Below are 24620 nucleotides of genomic sequence, written 5' to 3'. Positions count from 1 at the left end.
TGCTCAAATCACCTTGATGGAGGAACAAAAACAAGTCAACACGAGACTTGTTTTACCAATTTATTCATGAACATACACGTACAGTTATTGAGTACATTAGTATTTTTGTAGCATAGCATTTTGCCTTGACAACAGCTGCTCGGAGGGACCCTACAGAACCCTGTCACCTCCTTTTCCAATGAACAGGATTTGAATACTCCCTGCAGATTGAGAAGTACCCTGGCTCTCCACAGTGGACACGATGCTGCCCGACAACCAACACCTGGCTGTTTTCACAACTAAAAAGGCATTAAGAATTGACTGGGAAGGAGGCAGGCTACGGTTTATGCTTGGTCCCTCCTCCTTACTTTAAATATTGCTCTGACGTACTTCTCTGAGGCCTTCTGGGTAACGAAGGGAGGGTCGGGGTGGGGCGGGTGGTCGGTCACTGGACACGTAACGGCCTTGTCGCGTTTTGCCCTCATTCTTTCACAGTGATAAAATGAACATGGAGCTCAGGGCCTAGACTAAGTTCCACGAGTCACCTGACCAGTCACTAATTGGCCACACCAGAGGTAAATGTCATAAACTGAGGAGAAAAAAGGGGGCGGGGTTTGGTGAACCTGACATGTCGATAAACACTAGATAATCTTTTACTCGTCGTCCGCTGTGCTACATCTGCCCAACATCGTTCTTTTCTGAACAACCAAAGTGTCTCCCTCGGTAGAAAAGGTGGCCCGCTTACATAGCACAAGTTGAACCATCCAGAGTGGGATCTCAGCACTCTCCCTGTTCCCTTGGAGGCAGGCGGGGCGTCAAAGTGCTGCTCGCAAAGGAATACTCAGATAACCGATGATAGGACGCCACTGGCACGCCACACACTAGTACAAAGTGCAATAGAAACGACAGCCACGCTACTGCGAGCCTACAAGGAGCCTGAAGCACTGGGATACTGGGGCGAAGAGGCCGGAACTCGCCCTCCTACCAAACCGTCTCACGACCTTCCTCATCTAAAGAATTTCTCTGGAATGTTAAAGAGACTCGACCAGGTGGGATATGATCCAAGTCAAAACTAACTTCACTTCTGGTCGGTTTCGGGCGAGTCTGTGCAGTTGGAGAGAAGTTCACCGATGGGGCCAGCCAGTCTGCTCACTGGAATGTATCAAGAGTGGAACGTCGTTGAGATCCCACACTCTGCAAGATTGTAAAAACTGGAGTGGACACCCGGCTGCCAGTCAAATCTGTCCTCCATCTCCAGAGCTGGAAATGCTACAATGCTTTTTTTTTTTTTACACAAGTGCTAAAGGCCCCAGTTAGGAATATATATTTAAAAAAAAAAAAAAGATTCACCTTTTACAACCAGAGCTAACCAAACCTGGAACTTTGGTAGGAGCGAGCGGTGGGTGGAAGGGGGAGTTTATAAATTGACGTCACCGTGATGCAGTCTGAACCACAGCTGTTGTCTAAGAGCAAATACAACAAAAGACTTCACAAGAACCCAAACTAGTTTAGCAGTGAAGAAACAAGTTCATGCTTTTTGAGGGAAGTTTTTTTCCTGTATTCTATCTATTTTACAGAGAAGGAGGAAGAGAAGGAAAAACAGGTCTAGTAAAATACTATGTATATTGAGCCACAGCTCCCAGTATATTACCATGAGGTTTTGTAACAAAAATCTTGAAACCTTTTTTTTTTTTTTTCTTCAAATTCTCTACCAAGAAAAATACAAAACATTATAAGGCGGTAAGTAACTATTTTTTTATATATTTTTTTCCTCTTTTTAGGATTTCTTAATTTGAGAAGCCGTTACAGTGCAGTTGATCCTCAAGACAGCCAGGCCAGGCTTCACTGCTGCTTGCACTCAGCTGGGGGGACTGCATCCTTCTGTAAGAAAACACAGGGATGAGGAGGGGGAGCTGTTAATATGAACGTCACTCCGGACACGCACTAACACACATACTACACACACACACACACACACACACACTACACTACACACAGCCAAGCCACTTCAACACCTAAAACATCCAACAAGCTTTCAGAAATCTAAGTAGAGTCTGAAAAGTGTCATGTCTCAACTATTTTGAGCAAAGCTTAAAAAAAATCTAAACAAATAAAACAAACCACAAATATGAACAAAATGAATGAAACATTGACTGTTGACAGACGGTGATAACTGTGGTTTGTAGTGTTTATTGGTGCCATGACTACAGAAGTGTATAGATCATCAGCTTCTCAATAAGCAGGTAGAAATAATAGATCTGCACCACCCCGAGGTTTAAGGATTTAGATGCCAACCATGAAAGGCAATGACCCTCCACAGATCTTTGTTCCATCGCCATCTGATTATTTATTTATTTCATGTCTTCATGATTAGTGTCCACGGCATCAAGGCAGACAGAGCTACAAAAACTGGACTAGTTTCTTTTGGCAGGGTTGTCTGTATCTGAGCAGCATTGGATATACAGGAATATACAGTGAGAGTGGGGTATGAAACAATGGTACTTTTAATAGTACAAATATCTTTGCAGCAAATCCTGAGAAAGTTGTTTTTTTTCTCCCTTGCATTGCTGTGGAGAGCCCAGTTTTCCTGCAGTGTCATTAAAATGATGGATTTGTGACTAACTGCAAGTACAGAAATCTTTACAATGAGGCTGATATGAAACCATTAGTGATTTATCAGCCAATACGAGTTAATACTTATAAGGAAAATGAACATTTTGCTGATGGGATAAAGTCTGTGGTAGAGGTTTCCTTTGGAGTTAGATGTTACTGATCTATCTGTAATAAGCTTAAGTCCACTCATAACACACGTCTGGACAATGCATTGGCTCTAGCCAACAACAGCCCAGATTTAAGAACTTCCAGTGAATATGCTCATCTGATAACTTGCTAAAACACATCATCTCCACTGTGACTGATTAAAGTTTTTCCTGTTGGCTAATAGAAAACCCAATATTAGGACAGTGATAAGGAAATTGAAGTCTAATAGCTCATTATATGAGTATATAAAGATTATAAAACTTAAGGAGATAACTACATATCTGATGTCTGCCAGTGGTGCGTATTTTTGGTGTCGCTGCAACAGGATGATAAATGTAAACACTTTAAACAACCTCAGGCCACTGAGCTCAAATTAATTAGCTGTCAAAAGCACAGGAAACACTTCACTGTGTCAGACAGGAAGATAATTAAGAGCCCATCATATCTGAGGTAGGGCGTCCTTCCAGCCGACATTAGACACTTGTAGAGGTGACGGCAAACTGCAGCTGTTCAGGCTGCTCTCCGTGGCCTGATGTCATACTGACTGCACAGTGCAAGGGCATGTTCACCACTGTGAAACACAACTGGCCTTAAGGCAACTCCAGAAAGTTTTGAGGACAAAAATATTACCTTTTGTGTGACAGTATACACTGAATTTTCACTAAAGTTCCTCAAAAATATCTATAAATGTAGACTAGAATGTATTATCCTTTTAAAGACTTATTTTTTAAATCTGTTGCCAAAAAATCATGTTCCCAAATATAAATATAAGAAAACAGGCTGCTCTTGCAAACTATTTCCGTGTATTTTGGATAATTGCCCACTATTTGTTAGTCCCTAGGCAGACAGACATTCAAGGCCGTTATCCCAGCACTAAAAGCAGATCTATAGAGACAAGGGAGCAGACAGAACTAATGTGGAAAAGGGAGGAACATAAAAACATGAAGAAATGGACCAATGGTGACTCAATGGTTCTTAAAACAAACATCCACAAATAAAACACAGAATTCATGGCAGACAAATCCTCAACCTGACAAATAAAAACTCAAAAACCAGACGACGTTTTGTAGACGGGAGAAGTTCAACATGGTGGAGGAAAAGAAAAGGGAGGGTTGGACTATTTTCAACATACAGAAGTGATACAGGTGCAAATGCAGAGCTTAGTATGGGTTAAACTTCAAAAAAACCAACAACAAACCGGTGGGTTAGTAGATCGGGGGGGGGGGGGGGTGCAGCACGGCGGCAGAAGAGAAAGGGGGTGCTCATGTAGGGGGTGGGGGGGTGCAGACAGATGGGTACACGATGGAAAAACAGGAGGGAAAGAAAAGAGGTGGGGGTGTGATGGTAGTAAGCTGACAATTCACAAGCTTTACCTACCAGGACAGGGTTATTTTTCTACTGTCACCATTTAAACCTAGTGAGGAAAAATTTAAAGAGTAGCTGACACAAGATGCCAAAGTGACCGGAGATGAAGAAACATTGATGAATAGGAAAAAAAATAAAAATAAAAAAGCAAAACTAGCAGAATACAGAATGTCAAAGATGTTTTTTTTTTTGGTTTAGCAAAGAAGAAGCAGAGGTCATGCAGGTTTATATCATCTAGTGTGAAATGCTCCAGTTTGGTTTAGAACATTTTTAACTAAGGCCAAATCATTGAGGCAGGACATAACAAGAAGCCCTAAACCTGCGTATGTGGATTCCAAAATTCATTTATAATGTTCACAAACTGTGCAACTGCCATAAAAAAAGTTTAGCTTTACCCTTTAAGCACATTATGTATCAAGAGATCCAGTTTACTGGAGCTTGCGCTGCTTTTGTTCACTCTGCTTGTTCGTAGTTTTTTAAGCTCAATTAGCGCCATCATTAAAGCAGTGACACAGAAAACCAGTGAATAAACAGAGCCGACAGGAGAGGACCTGCCATTTGTCTCAGGGGAATTACAGCAAGCCTCTGCAGGTTTGCACTTCATTCACACCATCTACATTTTTACAGCTGTGCCAGTTTCCGACACAAAATAATGCAACCACATGAGGCAGCAATGTTCAGATAAACTTATTAACCCATTTAGACCTGATGCAACCTATGCAGGAAAATACCTTAAAGACCAGATGTGCCATTTGCGTGCATCTCCATTTAGAGCTGGATGAGAAGGAGCGTGTTTTAGGCCTGCGATATACTTGCTGTGAACAACGCATACACAAGTTGGCTGTTTCGCTTATCCTGCATCTGCAAATCCTCAGATCTAACGAAACGCATAGGGAAGATACCACACAATACTCACAAAGGGTCGAGAGAGTAACGAATCTTTGACAGGGTCGATGGGCACGTAATCATGGGCAGAAATAGCGGAGCCGTATTGGCAGAAACAAAGTAAAAGTATAGTAAACTCCCTGTTTTCAGGAGTCATTTAGGAGTCTGACATTCCACCTACAGTATGAATGCGCAAATGACGCCTTTTCTGTCTTGATTCAAACATTAGTCAAAAGGTTGATCTCCTCGAGTGTCCTCCAGCTTTGTCCGTTTACTTAACGCAAAACCAGACGTGGCAGAAAGATGGTCTGAGCCCAAGATTATGGAGCAGAGCGTTCTACACCCTTTAGTTTTAGTTCAGTGTTTTGCCGTAGACTGGAATCCTCCAGTAACACGCGTAGTACCTAAGCAAGTACGTGAACAATACTGTTCACAACACAGCCAGCTACCTTTGTGTAGGTAGACAGCAAGTATATCGCAGGTCTTATCCGATTGTCATTGTTTTCAAGACACGTTTGTGTTGAAATACATCGCAGTTTGCTACAATACTCGCAGGAAAGGCGAAAATGGATTCTGGGAAATGCAGTTTGTTTGTTAGTGATCTAAGCCTGCAAAAAAAAATTGAAGTTGCTTTTGAGACGATGGCTGAGGATGTAGGCGATATTGAAGCAGAGTGCAGCAAAAATGAAAACAATGAAAAAGCTTCAGACCCAGACGATGTACCTGCTGACCCACTGACCAAAGCTCAGTTGGGAAGAGACATGTTTGAGGAGGAAGAGGGGGGGTCTCTCAGGGTTGGTTGGATTTATTGTCGTTTTTTTTTTTTTTAAATGCTCAAGAACATTTGAGAAAAAGCAATGATTTACAATTAAAGTAGAATATGTAAGCTACCGAATTGTCTATAAATAGGTCTCCTATGCTACTTGGCAACTCTGTCAGTTCTTCAGAAAATGGTTCAGGGTTGTTTTCAAACAACGCTTCAGTTTTAGAGGGTGTTTTTTATTCCCCACTTCAGGTCTTAATGGGTTAATTGTATCTTAAGCATGCTGGGTCTGTGTGTTGCTTTTAGTTAAGTTTCAGGTTTTAGTGACAACATGCAGCAGTCAGACTTAATTGACTGGTGAAAAGTCATGCTGAAAATGCAAGTAAAGATCAGGTTAAAACGAGCCAAATTAGATCATGACAACAAAATAAAAGCTGAAGCAAAATGAGATGCATTTGACAGTATGTATTCTGTATGTTGAAATCTGACAAGTCAATTTAAAACAGCCATTCTCTTCCTGCAGCTCAGGACGCCCAGAGGGCACCGGATGGTGCCGTGCGAAAAAGTTTCTTACTGTGATAACGACAGAACATTTACTCATGAGCTGTCAAAAGGTTCAGAGAGATCACTGCGGGCTATCCATGGCCTCCAGTCGGAGCTGGAAAGAGCATCCTGAGCCAACTAAGTTGAGAACAGCTGAGTAAGGTCTTTCTCAGGACACCAGAGATCTTTAGAGGGAGGGGGAGTGTGTGTGCTGGGGAATGAACTCACCTTGGGATCATAGTCGGGGTCGTTCTCCTCATCAGCCTCCTCCTCACCTTCCTGCACACACAGCACAGAGACTTCAGTTTAATGGGTTCCCTCAACACAACCACAATAAGCTCTTAATCACATTTACCACAACAATAAAACCACATCTCACTGTGGTCAATCATTCTCACTAGTTAACTGTGCAGTGCCCTCAATAGTCTCACCTCATCATCAGCCTCCTCTCCCTCTTCATCATACTGTAAAAACAAAAGTGAGGATTGGTTAGAAAACATCTGATGATAAACTGTCACATTTGTAATGAAGAATACCCAACTGCCAAGGAACTTAGCAATGTTATCTAAGGCTACATCCATGCTACAACATTGTCTATGTGATTGTTTCCACACATCACTGTTCCTTCTTGTCCAGAATAAAAACACAGCCAAGAAGTTTTCAAATTAAACTGGGCCCAGTAGCTTTCCCAAACATATTTGTAGCAGATTTGATGCATTATCACATGAAAACGTAGTAGTATGGATGAAGCCTTAACTACTAAATTCAGTGTGCAGTCCAGCAATCAAAATAAGTGATACTCACATCGTCATCATCATCCTCTATGGCCTCTCCTGTGAAGTAGAGCACGGCCCGAGGTACGATCCGCTCACGGATGAAGTGGCCGATTTCAAAGTCAGCAGCAAGAACTGCCTCTGAGTCCTCATCCTGAAGAAAGACAGACATTTTATTTGTGGATGTCCTGTATTCTCCCTTAAAGATTAGCACTACTTGGGGGTGAAATAAAAGCTATGTTGGTATCATTACGTTTTGGTTGAACAACCACAGCCTCCACAACGAATAGATTAGAGTTTGTTAGGAAGTTACACCATTGTTTAGTTCAGTATTGGACATTGAGTTTTCAAAATGATTTGTCAGCAACATTTTCCATTGCGTCCTCGGGGGGTGTTAATAGTTTTAAATTGCGTCCACATTGAGGCTTTCTATCGGTTCCCATGGTGACTGCACCGACATTCAATCACAAATTGATCAAAACGGAATAGTTTGCAGCTTGTGGATATATATTCTATACTTCATTTTTACCTAGTCTTGTTCTTCTAAAGCATGTTAAATTAAATTTTGTTTACTTTCACCAAGTATTTTCATCATCAAGAGAGAAACTAAAAGCTCGGTCCTGCAGTAATCTCTGCGTTGCACACACAAAAAAAAAAGCACTGGGCATGCAGTGAATAAGCAGCAACGTAGACAATAAAACATACAAACTACTTTTCTATTTTCTCTACATCCCTCTGTGAACAACTACCACTGGGTGATTTAAAAGACTGATTATTCTTCCATTTCTAATCAAGCTAAATCACCAAAATCTATTTAAAAAGGAGAGAAGAGGTGCCCGAGTACTCTGTCAGGCAGTATATAGGGTTTTGGTTTTAGTACTGATGATATAAGGCATCAGATTTAGAGTAAGCCTTCTGCAGTTTGATGACATCATACCAGATAATTAAACTCAAACAGTTAATTTCTTCATTTCTGCAAATTTGGAATGACGGCAGTGGTATCATCTAGTGATGGAGTTAGTGTTGACCAGTAAAACATCCATCTCACATATTCTTAACAAACCCAAGTTGAAGTTTAACTAAAATGCATAAACAATTGGAAGAACAGTGACTTACCAACTCTCCATTTTCTGGAACTGTAAGAGAAGGAGAATAGATAAGGTTTGTTTAAATAAACAGTAGTTTCAACTCCATGATTAAATGATCCCCCATATTTCAGCCCCATCGTTCTTACCCTCTGGTGGAGTGAAGAAGTTGAAGAAAGAGTCGTTGGGGACGGTTTTGGTGACTGTCCTGACGGTGCCGCGACCCTTGTGCTTCTGTTTCTTCTTAATTGTTTTCAACGTGACGTTCTTGCCCTTTGTCCAGTCAATCGTGCAACTGTGGTGAAACAGGAGGAGGAGGCAGCGACAGAAAGCAGTCAGCATCCACCATTTCAAAATGTCAAATCTAATTAGAGATTCAAATAAATCAGCTTAGATTTATTTTTAGGAATGCAAGTGGTGAGGTCACATAAAGATGAGTCAGCAAATAATGAGGTCACGATGAGAAAATGTTTGGTGCAGATTATATTGGTTGCTGTGGGGGGGGGGGGGGTTTCATTAAATAACAGCTCATGTATAAAAGACTGAATAATAAACTGACAGTATGACATCAAATAAACAGTGATTTACTTGGATTCAAAATGAAGACCACTGCAAAACAAATTAATGTAACAATTAGGGCTAAAACTATAGATTATTCCATCGATTATTCAAGCAATCACCTGAGCAGTATCTGTAACTTGCATATCATAAGAGCATGTTAATTATGAGGCAACGCAGTCATTCTGCATATGCACCTGATTGTCAGAAGCTCTGCTAAACAGCCATAAAAACATATTCACCTAAATCAGGGGTCGGCAAGTAAGCTTGGCCGCTGATTGGCTGTCAGTGTTTTCCAATTAGGAACTAACAGATCAATAGATGTGTGCCTGTAAGCTAAACCCATGGGTGACCCGATTAACAGTTCACACAGCAACGAGGCACAATGCATTAACATACGAAATAAAGTTGTCAATATGCACATGCTATACCTGTATGAACAGGTAGAAGCTCAGCTAAACACAAATATCCCGTTTCACATAAACCAAAACACAATTCTAACACCAAGCAACTAAAGCAGCATGTCACACTAACAGCACATGTCTACAAAGCTTGTACCGACGATCATGCTACTTCATGCAACACAAGCTGCCAGATGAAAGCTCAAACTCCCACATCTGTGTGAAATCAAAGATTCCAATGGTATCATATATTCTTATGACCAAGACTCACTGAACCAGCAGCCAAACAAGAGTTAAAACTACCGTTTTACCTTTGCTCTATTCTTACATTTTAATCCAAAGGTTTACTATGACTGGATACTATAATGTCTGTCACTTTGGAATGATCCCTGGGATCTACCTTTAGTTGGAAATGGTCCCAAACTTAGGACTTTTTTTTCTCCCTTTCTGTGGCTCGTCTCTCGGTTTTGCTCCTCGCTATTTTATCTGCGTTACGACCTCGTGCCATCCTTTCAGGTCGTGACATGCAAGCACGTGACAGGTACATACATAGAATAAACATGTTGTGCAACAGTAACAATGTTCTGTGGGAAACACTGTGAACACCGTCTGTTATACGGATTAAGAGAAGCTCAATGCAACTTATTTGAATCGAGGAAATGTATTTGAGTAATCGTTGCAGCCTTAGTGAAAGAGACACATCATAACTGAAAAACAGGAAAAAGCAACTGCCAATTCTCGCTAAAACAAATCCACTACAGCATAATGCAACACAAATGAGATTCAGTGAATTTAAGACAGATGGCCTGATTGAACAACAGAATCCGGCACTGTACTCACCCTGTGCAGCACATGATCTCTGGTGCCGTCAAAAGAGAAGGGGTCGCTCATCGTCGGGCTCTGACCTCATCTTGTAGGTTTTTGTCAACACTGTGTTTGTGAAGAAGTCGTTGGCCTCAAAGAGGAACTCTAACGTGAAGCTCTGGGTGAAGAAAGAAAAGAGACATGATTGAATACAACTCACTTGCTTAATAAACAGATCGCTTTAAGCCATGTAACCGAGTGTCGGCTTACTCACCATGGGCTGTCCTGGATCTGGAGAATTTACTTTTAATATCTTGTAAATGTTAAGGATGGGTTCGTCGTGTTCCTGAGGAAGAGCGACAGCACCAGAGCGTTAGATCATCCAGAAATAGAGAGAAAGAAAAGAGGGCACGTCTGTTTTTTTTAACATGACTGGGAATGTGCCACATACTTTGTTATAACACCCCCCCCCCCCCCCCCCCCCCCCCCCCCCCCCCCCCCCCCTGCAAACCCCTGCTCTGCACTAGTTGGGCCAGCAGGTGGAAGCACACCCTGATTTTTCATTGTTGGAAGCACATCCTGACAGTGACCCATTTTGTCTGGCTCACCAGGAGCCATATGGATGAACCTACCTGCAGCATGTCACTGAGCAGGTCCACGTTTTTGAAAACTGTTAACCAGAACTCGGGGATGCCTTTGGGGTCTTCCTTCTCCTCGTCCTTCTTCTCCTCCTCTAGTTTGGCCTTCTCCTTCATTTCATCCTGATCAAAAGGAGACATTTTCCTGATCAAAATAAGGCTTGCTCAACCACTTGCTCTTTTTGACTATGTCAACACAAGCTTTTCACCCAGAATGACAGCACTGGGGACAAGATGAAGAAAAGAATAGCTAAAATTACAGTGGCAATAAATCACTACACTGATTTCATCAAGTCCGCTGCCGCTCTGCGACTGAAACCAGGGGTAGTGATTTTAAATTTGAATCCTTGTCTTTAATTATTAGCCGCATGCAGTGCTTCCATTTTATGAAGTGAACCTTATTGAAATCTGGTTGAGCAAAGATTATACATGCATGAAATGTAAGCAGAAGGTTAAGAATTCAGTCAGCCAGGAAGCATGCAGGTGTGTAAAATTTCACCTGTAACTGCTTACTTACGGTCAGCTCTTCCTCCTCATCTGCCTTCCATTCACATTCCTCATCTGTGGGCTCGTAGGCTGCTTTCACTATTTCACTTCTCTGTCAACGGGAGAGGAGAAAGTTAGCTGTGGCTCTGGAGTAACGTGCAGTACACCATTATCTCTGTGTTCCATCATGTGATGCGATTCGTACAGAAATGTAAGATTACAAACAAAGAAAATAAGGGTTTTTGTTAAATTAAGAGCAAATTGTTTCAGTGATCCTGCCCTGTGAAAACACTGGCCACTGCTTCATTCCTCGGTTTGTTTACACGAAAACAAATGTGCCTGAAAAGCTGCATTAGGGACCTGGGAAACGTGCGGGTTGACCGTCAACAAAATGGCTCCTCACACTTGAAGGTTGAGAGCAGGGTCATTCTACTTTACTGAACAACATCAGTTCTGCTGAGTCATGTGACCTACAGAAGTATGACAACGCCATCTTTAAATCAGTGTAACTACAGGAAGTGTCAGGTCTGTTTTACTCCCACATCGATGACAAGGCCTTCACTTTGTTTCATCTTTGATTTTGCTACAGATTCTGAGTGAGAAGGCATCAAGCATGTCGTGTATTTGACATAAGCTGTTGCAGGTGTCAAAACCCCAAAAAAACTGTTGGGTAGCTTCTAAACAAGCAGGTACACAGGAAAATGTTAACTGAGAGCTTATGTTTTAAGGTAATAAAAATCCTTTAACGGGTAAAAAAAAGAGAAAAAAGAAATGTATGACTGCAAGGCAAAGACAAAAATGATCTCCAGGATGTAAGCGGACATGTTTCCTCCTCAATGATTGAAACTTAATGACCATAAACTCAGGAGGATCCACAATAAAGAAAAATATTTGGTAAATATCAGGAAGAGATGCTGCAGTTCACTAAAACACAAAAGGGAAAACAGAGTTCTGGATCAAAGTTCCACAGACTGATGGAACAAAAATGAACCTTGTCACAGATACGAAGCATCTGGTCGCATTTATGATCCAATACCTCAGGCAATCATTGACCCCATTTTACACTAGATATGTAATGATCGTTTGACTTCATGTGTATCTGTAAAATTACTCTTGAACTTCTGTAATATGACTAAACCTTCCACACAATTGTCTATATTGATGTAAACCTGCAAAAATTGAAGCTGAGACTTCAATCTCAAGTGCGGCTTGCTCATTGTGGAACTATAATATTGACAGGTTTCCACCCAAATCAGCCCTGTGCCAAAGTGCTTTGAGAAAAGGTATGTTGTGTTTTGGCATTACGTGACAAGCAAACTGAATTGCTCTCAACACTTTAATGTATTATTTTACATTTGTGAAAACAGAGCATCAAGAAGAAGAAATGTAATTGTGCAAATACTTGGCCAGGACTACTCAGGGAAAAAAAAGTGTACACAGAAAAGTATGTAGTAACAGAAAGACATGTACTTTCATCAAACATGCAACATAGCTGCATAAACATTTTCAATACTCAAAGTAAGGATAAAGAATGTGTATAAATGACCTACTTTGTCAAACAGGGGTTGGTAGAGAGCTGCGTACTTCCTCTCCAGTTCGTGTACTTCTTCGTAGAACTTGGCCTCAATGTGGGCACACTTCACCTGCAGGTTCTTCAGGGCGTTTACGCGTCTCTTTACAACCTTTGGTAAACTGTGGGACAGACGGAAGCAGAGAAGATGTGAGGGGAATCCTGGGGGAAAGCAAGATCCTGGAAAGGACATGGTATGAGGCCATAGGGACTGTTAGAATATTTTGTGTGGTTTAAAGGCTACATCCACACTAACAGTTTCAGACCAGTGATTTCTTTTCTTGGACAGACGACAACATGGAACAGTTACTAACAGGAAGTTTTAGCAATGTTTTGCCTTCACCGCTGGTAGTCTAGTTGTGACTGATAAGACCCAATCAAGAAGCGCATGTAGGTAACGTCTCTGTCAATCCAGACTGAGGTCACAAACAAACATGAATGTGTCAGAGGCAAACCTCACGTCCCGTTTATTTCCAATCTGTGGGAGCGAGGAGGCAGTTTGCTTCCTGTGGTGGTAAATATTTGTACAATATTTGTTTTCGCATTCGTGCATGTGTGAGCAACATCAGAGTAGTGTGGACGGCAGGTGTCAAAGTAGAAACAGTGATGAACGTAGTAATGTGGATGCAGCCAATGTCATGACTGTAAAGACTCTCAAACATGTGGTTATTAGTATGTGTTGACTTGTGACACGTCGGCATAGGCTAATTATGAAACTTAGAATGGCATTTGTATATGCAGCAACACCAGCCCAAAAATAATTTCCCCAATGGGAGAAGTAGATCATAACATTCTCCTGTCCAATCAAAACTAATATATGAACTGTAAACGAGTACATATCATGAAATTACAAGAGAAAACAGTTGGACTGCTGAGTTTGTGAAATGTGAAACCTAAAGATAGATGTGTATATAATTTGTTATTGTGCTTTTCTTCTGCTTCCAGGCTTCTAAATTTAAAAACATGGGACAAAATGTGCTCAATTTGGAGGACGTGGTAACAGAGAGGACCCTGCCTCTGAAGTTAATCTGCTGAGAGCTTTAGAGCCGAGCGACACACTGCAGGGGAGCACTCTCCCCAGAGGATCTCCAACGAGCCAGGGTGGCCTTCCCAGTACGCTCTTTAAACAAACTGAAACCAAGCCAAGAACACATTTTATTGACATTTGCTTCAGTTAGCAGTGAAGAAACGGTGTCTTATTTGTAGACAGATTTATTGGTTTACGCTTGAGGGATTCACGGCCTTATTCCTGCTCTGTACAACAGAGTGGCTTCCTCGACATCATAATAAAAAATGTAAATCTTTTAAAATGGCCTTTTAAAACCCCTTTTAGATGACATGTGTAATGGCAGATTTGCATTTGTGTAATGTTTAATAGAAGAACAGATATGTATTTAGAAGAAGTAGATAACAAATGTGTTTCTGTGACTTACAAGAGTTGCAGAGGGGACTATAAGTGTTTATGGCCCTCACATGTGTGTCTTAGCAAATGCTTCACTGCAGGGGTTACTTAGTGTGTCTGATAGAGATGGGTGAGGGGAACTCTGCATTGTATACAGGACTTGAGTCTTTTGATGTTGTAGATCTAGATAGGGGATCTCGGAGACAGATTGTCTCACACCAGAAAGGCACACCAGGGGGCTGAGACGGAGATCTGAGACAGGAACTCTGCCCAACCTGGTCAGACATCAAGAGGCTGAAGAATACCTTTTGGCTCCTCGCGGGGAGGGGCTTCTGATTGTATAAGTGAAGTGATTCTCCTATGCTCTGTGCTCATTCTATACACGTCACACTAGGTGGCTGTGTGGGGTGAGCCCACCTGCAGGTGTTTTAGTTGAACTTTCCTAGAGACAATGTTATGTGTGTATTATTATACAATAGAGTATGATTATTAAACAGAAACTGCCACCACACATGTTAATTAATTCCAACCAACTGGACACCATTGGATTCTAATGATTTACTTATATTCTTCACCCTGAAGTTCAGCTATAAACTGTACCACAATAATGTTTCTGTTGATTAGAACATGTGACTAGAACTGATTTTTTTTTAACTGATCATAAATCAATAATATAAATCAATAAAATGTGAGATTGATTGTTTTATTACAAGTCCAAAAGCCAAAGATATAACAATTATCTGACAAGTTATTACTGCCTGAGGGCTTTTACAAAAAGATTTTAGTCTTCGAGCATTTTCCTTTTGTTTTAGCATTTTTAGAAGAAATTGACAATTGTCTTTTTTGACACTGTCGTCAACCTTTGCTGTCTCAACTCTTTCAGTAGGTAAGGGTTATGTTTGAGGATACAATAGCTGCTTACTAAGTAGGAAACAGGTTGCCTATACTGCTCTCCATCTTCTATCCTTGGACTGAGCCAATCAAATTCGAGCTAAACAATGTATCACACAGGCTGTCGACAGGCTGCCTGTTAAGCTGCTCTGCACAAAGTGAGGTCTCTGAAACTGAGCCAATTTTCCCTCTTGCTTCCCTCTTATTGAGACGGCTAATACCTGACCTAATGTGAGCTGAGGTTTGACATTCCCCTCATGTGAGGGACTCAGCAGTACAATGAAACCTGACTATAAACTCAGTATGGGCTCAGCTATTGAGTATCAGGCTGAATGCATCTTCATGTTTAAGTGGAACACTGCTGCTACAGATGAGAATGACTGAACTTCACCTGAACTTAAGTTGCCTGAAAACACATCGACTCAACAGGGCACAGTCGCCACTTAGAAAACTAATTAACACAATATGTAAGCAATTGGACAAACAAGAACATCCACGTCCTCTAAATCATAGCGCAAAGCAACATAATGAAACAGCCTGGTTAAAAGCTACCAAGATTTAGATTAAAAAAACAACAAAACAATCAAATGTGAATAATAAGGGAATGTTATGATGAAAACAAATACTGTAGTTTTGGCCAATAAAAAGTTTTTACAGCCTTTTGCCAAAAGATTTTATCGTTAAGTCGATTGCCAGTAAAAGTAGCAATAGACTGAATTATCAGTCGACTGATTATTTGGAACGATATCTGGCATTGTGAGATAACTGTTATTGGCTGATGTCGGCCCCCACGAGGCAGATAAATGACTTAAAAAGCATCTCCCCTACTTTCATGTCCTTACAGATGCTGAACATCTAAATTATGCTGCAGCTGATTCCGCTCCACGACAAAATTGCCAAGAAGGTCAAAATGAGTCATTCCCTCACCTCTCCATGTACCCCGATGGTGAGCCGTTCAGCCCGTCCAGCCTCTCCTGCAGCGCAGCCAGGATCTGTGGATTCTGCATCATCTGCACAGTCAGCTGACGAGCTGAGCACACGAAACACAGAGAAGTCAAAAGTGTAAGATGAGGGCAGACAAATTCAGGAGTATGAAAGAGTCATTTGGGTCATATTTGGATGAGAACAGGTTTAGGACAGGATTCAAAAGGCAAGAACATAATATTAACTCTTTCTACTATGTAATGTGACCTGATCCTTAAACAACATCTGAGTTTTCCCTGAGTTATATTGCAGATCACAGAATAATGGTGCAGCAGAGTACAAGAGCAGTTTCACCTGTTTGCTTCCTGCATACTTTGTTGTTCGTTTGAGTAAATATCCGCCTGAATCAAATCCACTTATTAACGTGCCAATGCAGCAGGGACACAAGAGGTGCCAGTCTCCAATAATAAAGGGTGCTCTCCTTTTGTAAAAGCAGACAGGTGACATATGGTACGATGTGAGTGTACAACACATTGCTCGTGCCTATCAAAGCTCAGCCCGATTGCTGCTGGCAGGTGAGAAGATTAAAGAGACTGGATGTCCCTTTTCTCTGTTGGCACAACCTGGCCATTTTGCTTGTGGTGTGTTAGCAGCTCGAATAGATCAGCTGTCCAAGACTCCGCATGCAGTCAAATAAATAAACTCTCCCTTGTCTAAAAAATAACATAAGAGGTACTGGCTGAATGATTTGATACAAAATACCACTTTGGGTGGATAAATCAGTGAGAATTAGCCGCCACCGCAGAGTACAACTTTTAGAGGTCAATGTCAGTTTAGCAAGTAGCTATACTTTATGTCTCTAGTGACTTCCATACACTTCCTAACCTTGAGCAAAAATGGCTCTTAAAGATACTCCACTCAAAATCCATCCAACAACTATCCAGCATTTGCCCTCTGCAGGTCTAAACAGAAGCTATAAATGTTTGAAGCCTGTTATTTTCCCGAAGAAGCGAGTAAATATCTTTAATTAGTAATTTTTACAGTAGATATTAATTCGTGGAAGCTACAGTATGATTGCTCCTGATTTACTGCTCATCACAAACCAGTTGCATCCATACTTTTTGAGCATTGAAACAAGGTGAGCACGTTAAACACGAGAGAATGTGAGTGAAGAAAATTATTGTTGCGTATTTTAATGAGTATGGCTAACCAGGGGGAATTAGGCTTGCTCTTCTGCATCTAAACTGCAAGTAAACCGCTATTATATGTATGCTTCTGAAGAGATGGCTCTACTGTAAAAGAGAATTTTTTTAATGTGTTGCTCTGAACCCAAGGAAGAGCCGTGTTGAGCTTTAAGTTGTTAGGATGTTGCTCTCAAGAAAGCTGCAACCTGGTGATTTATGCGCGCCCATCAGCCCCTACGTACAGGCACATTTTAAACAAGCACAGCATAAGTGCAAATCAAAGATATTTAATTAATTCAATAAGACAAATTAATGTGTGTGGCGTATATATGAAAAGTGCAACACTTTTAGTGCATTTCTGGAGTAGTCTGTCCTTATGGAAAGCTCTGTTCCAACCACCGACATGCATATTTAAAGACAACATTTATGCATCCCCATTTTTTAGAAGAAAAAAGCTAAACTGTCGACAGTGAATAAACCTGAGGAAGAGAGATACTGTATAATTTACAGTGTATGCCAGCAGATGTATTTTCACCTTTGGATTAGAAACATCGGTTCACTTTCACAAATCTTCAGAGCGAGACATGCGGGTCCTCTTAGCTTGTTACTCATGTCTCATAGCAGCCTTGATGCGTCAGTGTGTTATATGAGTGGTTTCTTAACAAGAGTTTGCGCCGCACGTTAACACCAGCAGTCTGTGTATTACTCATGCATTTCTAATCTCCCCTCAGCTTCCAGAGTTCTTGTAAGGCTTTCCTGAGTGTGTGGTCGTTATGACGGATCACTCGCACACAGTCAGAACGAGCCTTTTATCAAGTCTGCCTTCTCAAAGACTTTTTAAATCTTGCTATAAATATAAAAGGCCAAACAGCCATCTATATCTATCTACAATGAGCCGGGAGTGGGCTTACACATAGGAGCCGTCTGAATCATTTACTGAGCATCAAACGGATGCATAAACAGCATCCAGATCCGAAAATAAAATGGATTAGTGCCTGCCAGCTTCTCACTACAATTCTAAAATCATTTCATGCAAATACCTGCTCGGTTCAAAAACAGTAAAAAGTAGAGCCAGAGTAAAAACATTTATATACACCCTGAATTATTTAACATTCCTTCTTTAGATTTTTGCCAATTTCTTCATTTAAAAACAATGAACTCCTCTTTCCAAACTGCACACAAATGATTTAATTTGCATTAACAAATAGACCTTGAATAACTACACTCAGATTGTTAATGACGCCATATTGCATTTTTTGCAAATAGGCTCACCTTTGCTGTTTTCATCTTCTCCAGTCTCCTCTTCTTCTACTTCCTCCACATCCTCCATATCTGCTGGGTCCATCTCGGCCTGGTCTTTGCTGCTCGGGTGGCAAAGGGAAGACGAGAAGGTCAGACAAAGCACAGACACTTGGGTGTTAATCAGTCAATTAATTCTAATACAACCAATCTGACTTTGAGGTTTTGTCAAGTCACAGCACCTTGTTTAGAGATTGACCAATCTATACTTGTATAAGTTTCAATGATCGTAGGGGTCCCTCAGAATGCAAAATATTGAGCCATACATATGTACGCAGCACACTTACTTGTTTATGGCTGTGAGGGTGCAGACAACTGGGACTCTTATGAGTTACATTTAAAAACTAAATTCGGCTAAAGACCATGCAAGGCAATACCCTAAAAGACTATCTGTGTATTTATATCCCAGTGAGGACTTAAAAATAAACAAAAAAACAACTCTATAGAGATTCTGGCACAGTAGAGGACGACAGGACCTTTAATGTGCGTCCGTCTTGATCCTAAAGCAGCAGTGGTTATAATTATTCAGCGGCAGGACATTGCTACAACAATGAACGTAGCGGAAAATATGAATAGATTATGTTCGGTCACCGCATTGCGATGCATGGAAGAATCAAGACATTTCCGAACCTCTAGTGTGTGCGTATACGCTCGAGCATGTGCAAGAGACATACACTGTATCCATTCCTGTGTGTGTGACGACCACAGGAGGGTAACTAAGGCTGGATCAGTGTAAATCAATGTGTTCTGTGGTGATGCGTGTATCAAACTGATGGTTAAACTGACTGCGTGGGCATGACATTAAAAACCCGTAGTTTTGGTAAACATCTGTTTACTCTTCAGCTTATTGGGGGACAGTGTGCTCCCCTGTGGGTTTGAATACGTTGCACCACACCTACATCAGTGATGTCACAGCTGGTGTATCTATCACTTTAACCGTCACCGACCCCTGGAGGCTACTTCAGGGACAGGACATGCAACCAAAAGCAGAAGAAGAGACAGGTGGAGGAGAGGTCAAGTGTTTTTAGGCATCACTGAGGGGAAATGTACTCACTTGTCGATGTCTGCCATTTTAGCTGAGTTTCAGGTGATGCTAGAAAAGACAAGATACATAAGAAAATAATTAGCTTTGAAATACTGAAGAACAAATTAATCACTTTTGATCCAACATATACTGTGATCGCAAAGTTAGTTAATTTGACTTAATTACAAAACACTAATAAAACATTCCTTAATTAAAAGTTAGCTCTGATGGGATTTTAACTTCTTTACAACTTGAATGGATTCTATACTTCTAGCAAGACAAGATGCAGGTGTACACAGCCTGCATGCCTTGGGTTCAGTAAAAACATAAATGAATGACCGAGATGGTTCCAATTATTCAAACTTGACATTTGGATATGTGGCAATGCTTCCCTCTACATCAGGAAAAACCACCACAGAATAGGGACTTTTCATCACTCAACCTATTTATTTTTACATAATGGCAGTAAAAGCTTTGCATCCCAACCGTTATGATGGAAATGAAATAAAAATTAGCATTACGAGTAATCCCACTCTTGCAAATGATGGCTGTGTGCACAACCATGTATAAAGGAAAATAGATATAAGAAAGGAACCATATGCAGCAACACGACAGTCTGCATCTGATAAACGATCAAAGCTGGTTTCCTTTTAAACATCATCTTAAGATGTACAAGATACTTAGAACAGATTGAGCTGTTTAAATCTTGTCACATCAGCAAAACAGATTTTTTTTTTGGAAATGTATGCTGCATCTATATGAAGTCTACCTGTCACTGTAAAGAGGAGCATAAACTAAAACTTTTCAATGGATGGAGTTTGACTCTGTTCCCTTGCAAAATGCCTACACAGAATCTAAAGGTTTTTAAGAAGTGTATTATTAACATTTTCTCCCCCCACTTTGAAATTTCAACAAAAGTGAAGATGCTTTAGCACTAGGGTTGGGATGATGAAGATGCCATTGGCACCATCATCATGACAGACATTCAGGGGTTTGTGTCCATTCTCAAGGTCTCACAAGTTCACGTTTTACAGTGGAAAATGTCTGTTCTTGAACACAACCCAATACATTCCTCACACATTATAGTAGTCAGGTAAAAGTTCCTTCTACTGCTTGTAAACACCACTCAGGAAATGCTTGTCAGGCATCTGCACTGTCTAGGGAGGTGTTCAGATTAATCAAGCAGTTTATTTCACAACAGATTGAAAAATACCTCTCTGCAAAGCACATCTATAAGCACTGAATATCCCTCAATGTCCATGATTATGTTGTGGATAACGTAGAATATAATCATGTTCATTCTTTCAGTCCAGGAAGTAATTAATACAATGTTAAATATGCCAAAAGAATTGGGTTGTGGTTCCTCATTTTTATCACAGGCTTTGAAACAAACTATGCCGTGCTCTGTGTGTACAGAGAACGTTTATTACACAAACACAAAGGATTTAGATAATTCAGGCCATATGCTCTAAAACACATTCCGATCTTAGTCCAGACAGGATCAATCCAGGTTGTGATGCATCCAACCCTCATTCGCTCATTCCCTCCGAGAGCCTTCTTCTCTTAAGAGAGATGGTAACCATGCTGTTCTTTTCAGGGGGGGTGGACAAGGGAAACTTGCATTGACAATAAGCAACCATTAGGATGTATATTTTGTTATGATAGAATAATGTCTATCACTTAATATTGTGTTCTATTGTTTATTTCTTTGTGTCGCTGATCACACACTTTTTAATTTAGATGATGTTTTGGCTCCACAGACAGAGGTGACAGAGTCGTGCAAATCTGAAGAGAATAGAATTGTTTTCTAATATTTTTGACCATGTTCACATTTGCATTTCAAATGTAATGAGAAATGGGCCTTACCATGTGGCAAGTCTATATAAACTAGTAAATTAATTTGCTGAAAATGTGCTATATGGTGATATTGTTATCTGGATATGAAATGGCTGATAGCAGTTTTGGAGCTTGGCCATATTGCACGGTAGTATAAGACAGTAAGGCAACAGATCAGGACCTGGAAGTGGCCGTGTCAAAACTCACTGAGGTGGCTGTAACTCAAACCTATAGCCTTCCGGTGAATAATAGACTGGGAGGAAATCTGCTTGTCACATGAAACCGAGCCACATCAGCTGTTAATCGGAAGTGGTGAAGATTTTCAATACTGATGCCGGATCAACACAGACACAATGCTGATAATGTTAAAAATGACAGTTGTCAAAATATCAACCAAATTATGAACCGAGTTTAAATGTTAGATATTTATTGATCCTGAGGGGAATTTACTTGTATGTTGTGTGGGTTCGTCCTACCAATCAGTCCGTCCACACTGCCCATCAACAGTGTGGTGAAAATGAGTACAAGAAAGATGAGAGTCCAACAGACAGAGGAGAAATTCTTGTAGTTTGGCTGAGCTAAAGCAGACGTAGCACTTCCCACATGGCAGCTCCCTCAAGGGGCCATTAATGTGCTTCTAGTGACTGTCAAAGCTCCGCTGGACTCCCTGTTCTGCCAGCAGTGAGTCTGACAGGAGCTTCTCGTGGCATGTTAGCTCCAACAACCTGCTCTGTGTCACTGTCCATGCTAAACTGAGCGGCGGGCACACAGTCTCTCCCATGTTCCAAACTACCCAGCCATGCCTCCGAGTTACAGCCCCCTGACTCATCTGATGGCTTTTTAAAAATGTTGGAAGAGGGTCTAACAGGATAGGTGCGGTCAAAGGCAGAAGCTGATCAGTCCAATACATGTTGATGTAATACATCCAGTATAAACAAACTGTTTTACAGACTTCAACCACATTGCCCAACCCTAACCCAGAATACCCAGGTCTCTCTGTCAGGTAAGATATTCATATTGCACCTCCTGGTGGCAGGGGAAATCTGTATCTTATAATCCAAATACAAACTACAAGCTCTTTCTTTAAAAAATAAAATCAGAAAATCTGAGTGACATTTGGATAAGGTTGAGACTGTGGCAAAGGTTCCTAATCCTGGTCTGACAGCCGCCCACCTGCTGGCTTTCCATCCTGTCATGTGTTGAGCTACATTCACCTGTCATCCCATAATCACTGCCTTTTTGAATGGCAACACTTCACAGCAGCACAGCTTGGACTCCTGAGGCCCACAACTCTGAACGTCCCGAGTCACGTAGCAGAGAAAAATGGAAACAGCAAGATAAAACCGTTTCTCATAGGGGACCAACAATTTAAACCAAAACCATGAGAAATTTAGGCCGTTGGGATTTTTTCTTTAAACGAACACGACGAAAAATATTTTCAGCAAAGCCGTCGAATCATCAACATCCCTTCATATCTTAGCTGTCCTACATTTCTCTTATACGGCGACAATATTCAACCACAGATCTGAAGTGACAGTTCATTGATCTCAAAATAAATCCACAACAGATCAAACCGGTTCGTCCTTCATAAGGGTATAACTGATCGAGTGTGTGTGTGTATTTATGACTTTCATTAAGTCCCATTTCATCTCAACTGAGAGCTTCATTCTGTCACTTTCTTAAAATGGTGACACATTCTGAAGCTTTCACTTTTCAGTCGACATAATCCCAAAGTGAACGGCTGCACATGTCCCCGTTATCTCGCTACAATATCTGAGGTAAGATGACACCCAACAACACAGCCATCTTCTCTATAATGCCAAATTATTGATGGGAAAGCTCTTAGCAGCAGAAGCACACATTCTTCAAATACACTGTTGTTGCATAAAATGTGATGACAGGGTTTTTTTCAGTCAATGTGCAGTCCTTTGTAGATGGACAGAAATGTATGTCTGGTGGGAGACCAGGCTCTACTTTTCACAATGATGTCTGTGGGGAGTTAGAATTTACATTTATTGTTAGTGTTTATCATTTGCTGACGCTAAGGTTCCTAATATAGCTGAATGTGATTGAATATCTCAATGCAACATGGTATTTTGTCATGTAGAATCGACCAGAACCACCATCCATCTCCACCAGAAACATCTGTCCAAGTCAAGACACGTGATACGAGATTTCTCTGATAACATCACAGCTCTGCACATGTTGAGTGAGGCAGGTTACTCCTACACATACATGGGACATATGAATCACATGTGTTTTTTAAAAAGGCCAGCAGATACTACCAGACAGTAAATGCAGTCGGTTCTGTGTGGGAGCTGCATGTGTCCCGGTGAACCATCAGACCGATCACACACACACTTCTCCTCACTGGTACCAGCCCCCCCCCCAAACCTGCCCAGCGACCACGTGTTGCATGCTCAAGTCTAGCGAGCCACCAATGACTAACAAAAAGCGCAGGGTGGGAGCCTGCTCAGTCTTTACTCTTGACATATTTACAACTGCATGCAGCCCCTAACAAGACAGCGAACCTGCTGAGACGTCAACTAAATAAACGTCCCCTCGCGTCCTCCACAAAACGAGGCGACCCCCCCCCGGCTACTAAACAGGCTAACTTTAGCCGGCCTGTGCCCGGCTCTTGTCAACGCGCTGCCTCGCTGTGTCCGGCTAGTTAAGCTAGCTTGCGCGCTGCTAGCTTGATGCGCACTACCCGGGTCTGAGCCTGTGGGAGGACCAGACTGGAGCTTAGAAAATGTGGGCCAGTGGACAAGTGGTGCCACGGGCGCCTGTACCGCGTTCGAAGCCGCTTTTGTTGTGTCATGCAGCCGGCTGAGCGATCGGAAGCAGCCGCGGTGTGCCGTGTCCCTAAAAGTCCAGAGTCTCGTAACCAGTTCCCCGCCCTGAGGATCACCCTCCAAACAAAATTAAGGTCGAGTCCAGAAATTACAAGATACAAGACACGTGTCAACAAATGTCGAATAACGCTGACAATTATAGGAGCTATTTGACGTTTTGTTGTTTCTGCCAATGCTGTAATTCTCGGGATAATCCCCGGGAAGCGAACATTGATGATTGCTGGATTTTTTTGGGGGAAACGCGTGTAACGTTAACACATCATGGTGGAGCAGGCTCGATGGCTGCTGCCGCTGTCTGACTGGCTCGGTAGCATTAGCAGAGACAGAGACGTCTCCCTCCGCCGTCCGTGTGGCTAAAGCGGCTCAAAACGGGGTTTTAACTCCCGAGACGATGCACAAGTTGTGGGGCGTCGGCGCTGAGGCCGCGTCCATGTCCCGTCCCTTACCTTCTCTCTGTGGCCGGAGGCTGGACAGGTTTAGACGGCGCTGCGCAGTGAAGCGGTCCCGGGGAAGAAAGACACTCCGCTCCGATGGCGGTAAAAGGGAGAGAGATCCCGCCGCCTGCGCTCATATACATCCTACGTCATCACGTAAA

General features: G+C 41.7%; 1 protein-coding gene across 1 annotated transcript; it reads right to left on the bottom strand.

Annotated features, from left to right (window-relative positions):
* Positions 1–43: 43 nt before the first annotated feature.
* On the bottom strand, positions 44–24617 carry nap1l1 (nucleosome assembly protein 1-like 1). Its single transcript, XM_034578011.1, is given in 17 exon segments — positions 44–1860; positions 6524–6574; positions 6727–6759; positions 7100–7222; positions 8185–8204; positions 8303–8448; positions 9953–9975; positions 9977–10000; positions 10002–10094; positions 10191–10262; positions 10549–10677; positions 11072–11152; positions 12591–12732; positions 15831–15933; positions 18284–18372; positions 19365–19403; positions 24472–24617. Coding segments are annotated over 16 exon segments (1185 nt in total). The 5' UTR covers positions 19382–19403; positions 24472–24617; the 3' UTR covers positions 44–1821.
* Between the last annotated feature and the right edge of the window lie 3 nt (positions 24618–24620).

Source organism: Hippoglossus hippoglossus, chromosome 23 (assembly GCF_009819705.1).
Source record: "Hippoglossus hippoglossus isolate fHipHip1 chromosome 23, fHipHip1.pri, whole genome shotgun sequence".
Taxonomy (NCBI): Eukaryota; Metazoa; Chordata; class Actinopteri; order Pleuronectiformes; family Pleuronectidae; genus Hippoglossus; species Hippoglossus hippoglossus.
The sequence above is the reverse complement of the archived record's forward strand: the minus strand, read 5'-3'. Positions and strand labels throughout refer to the sequence as shown.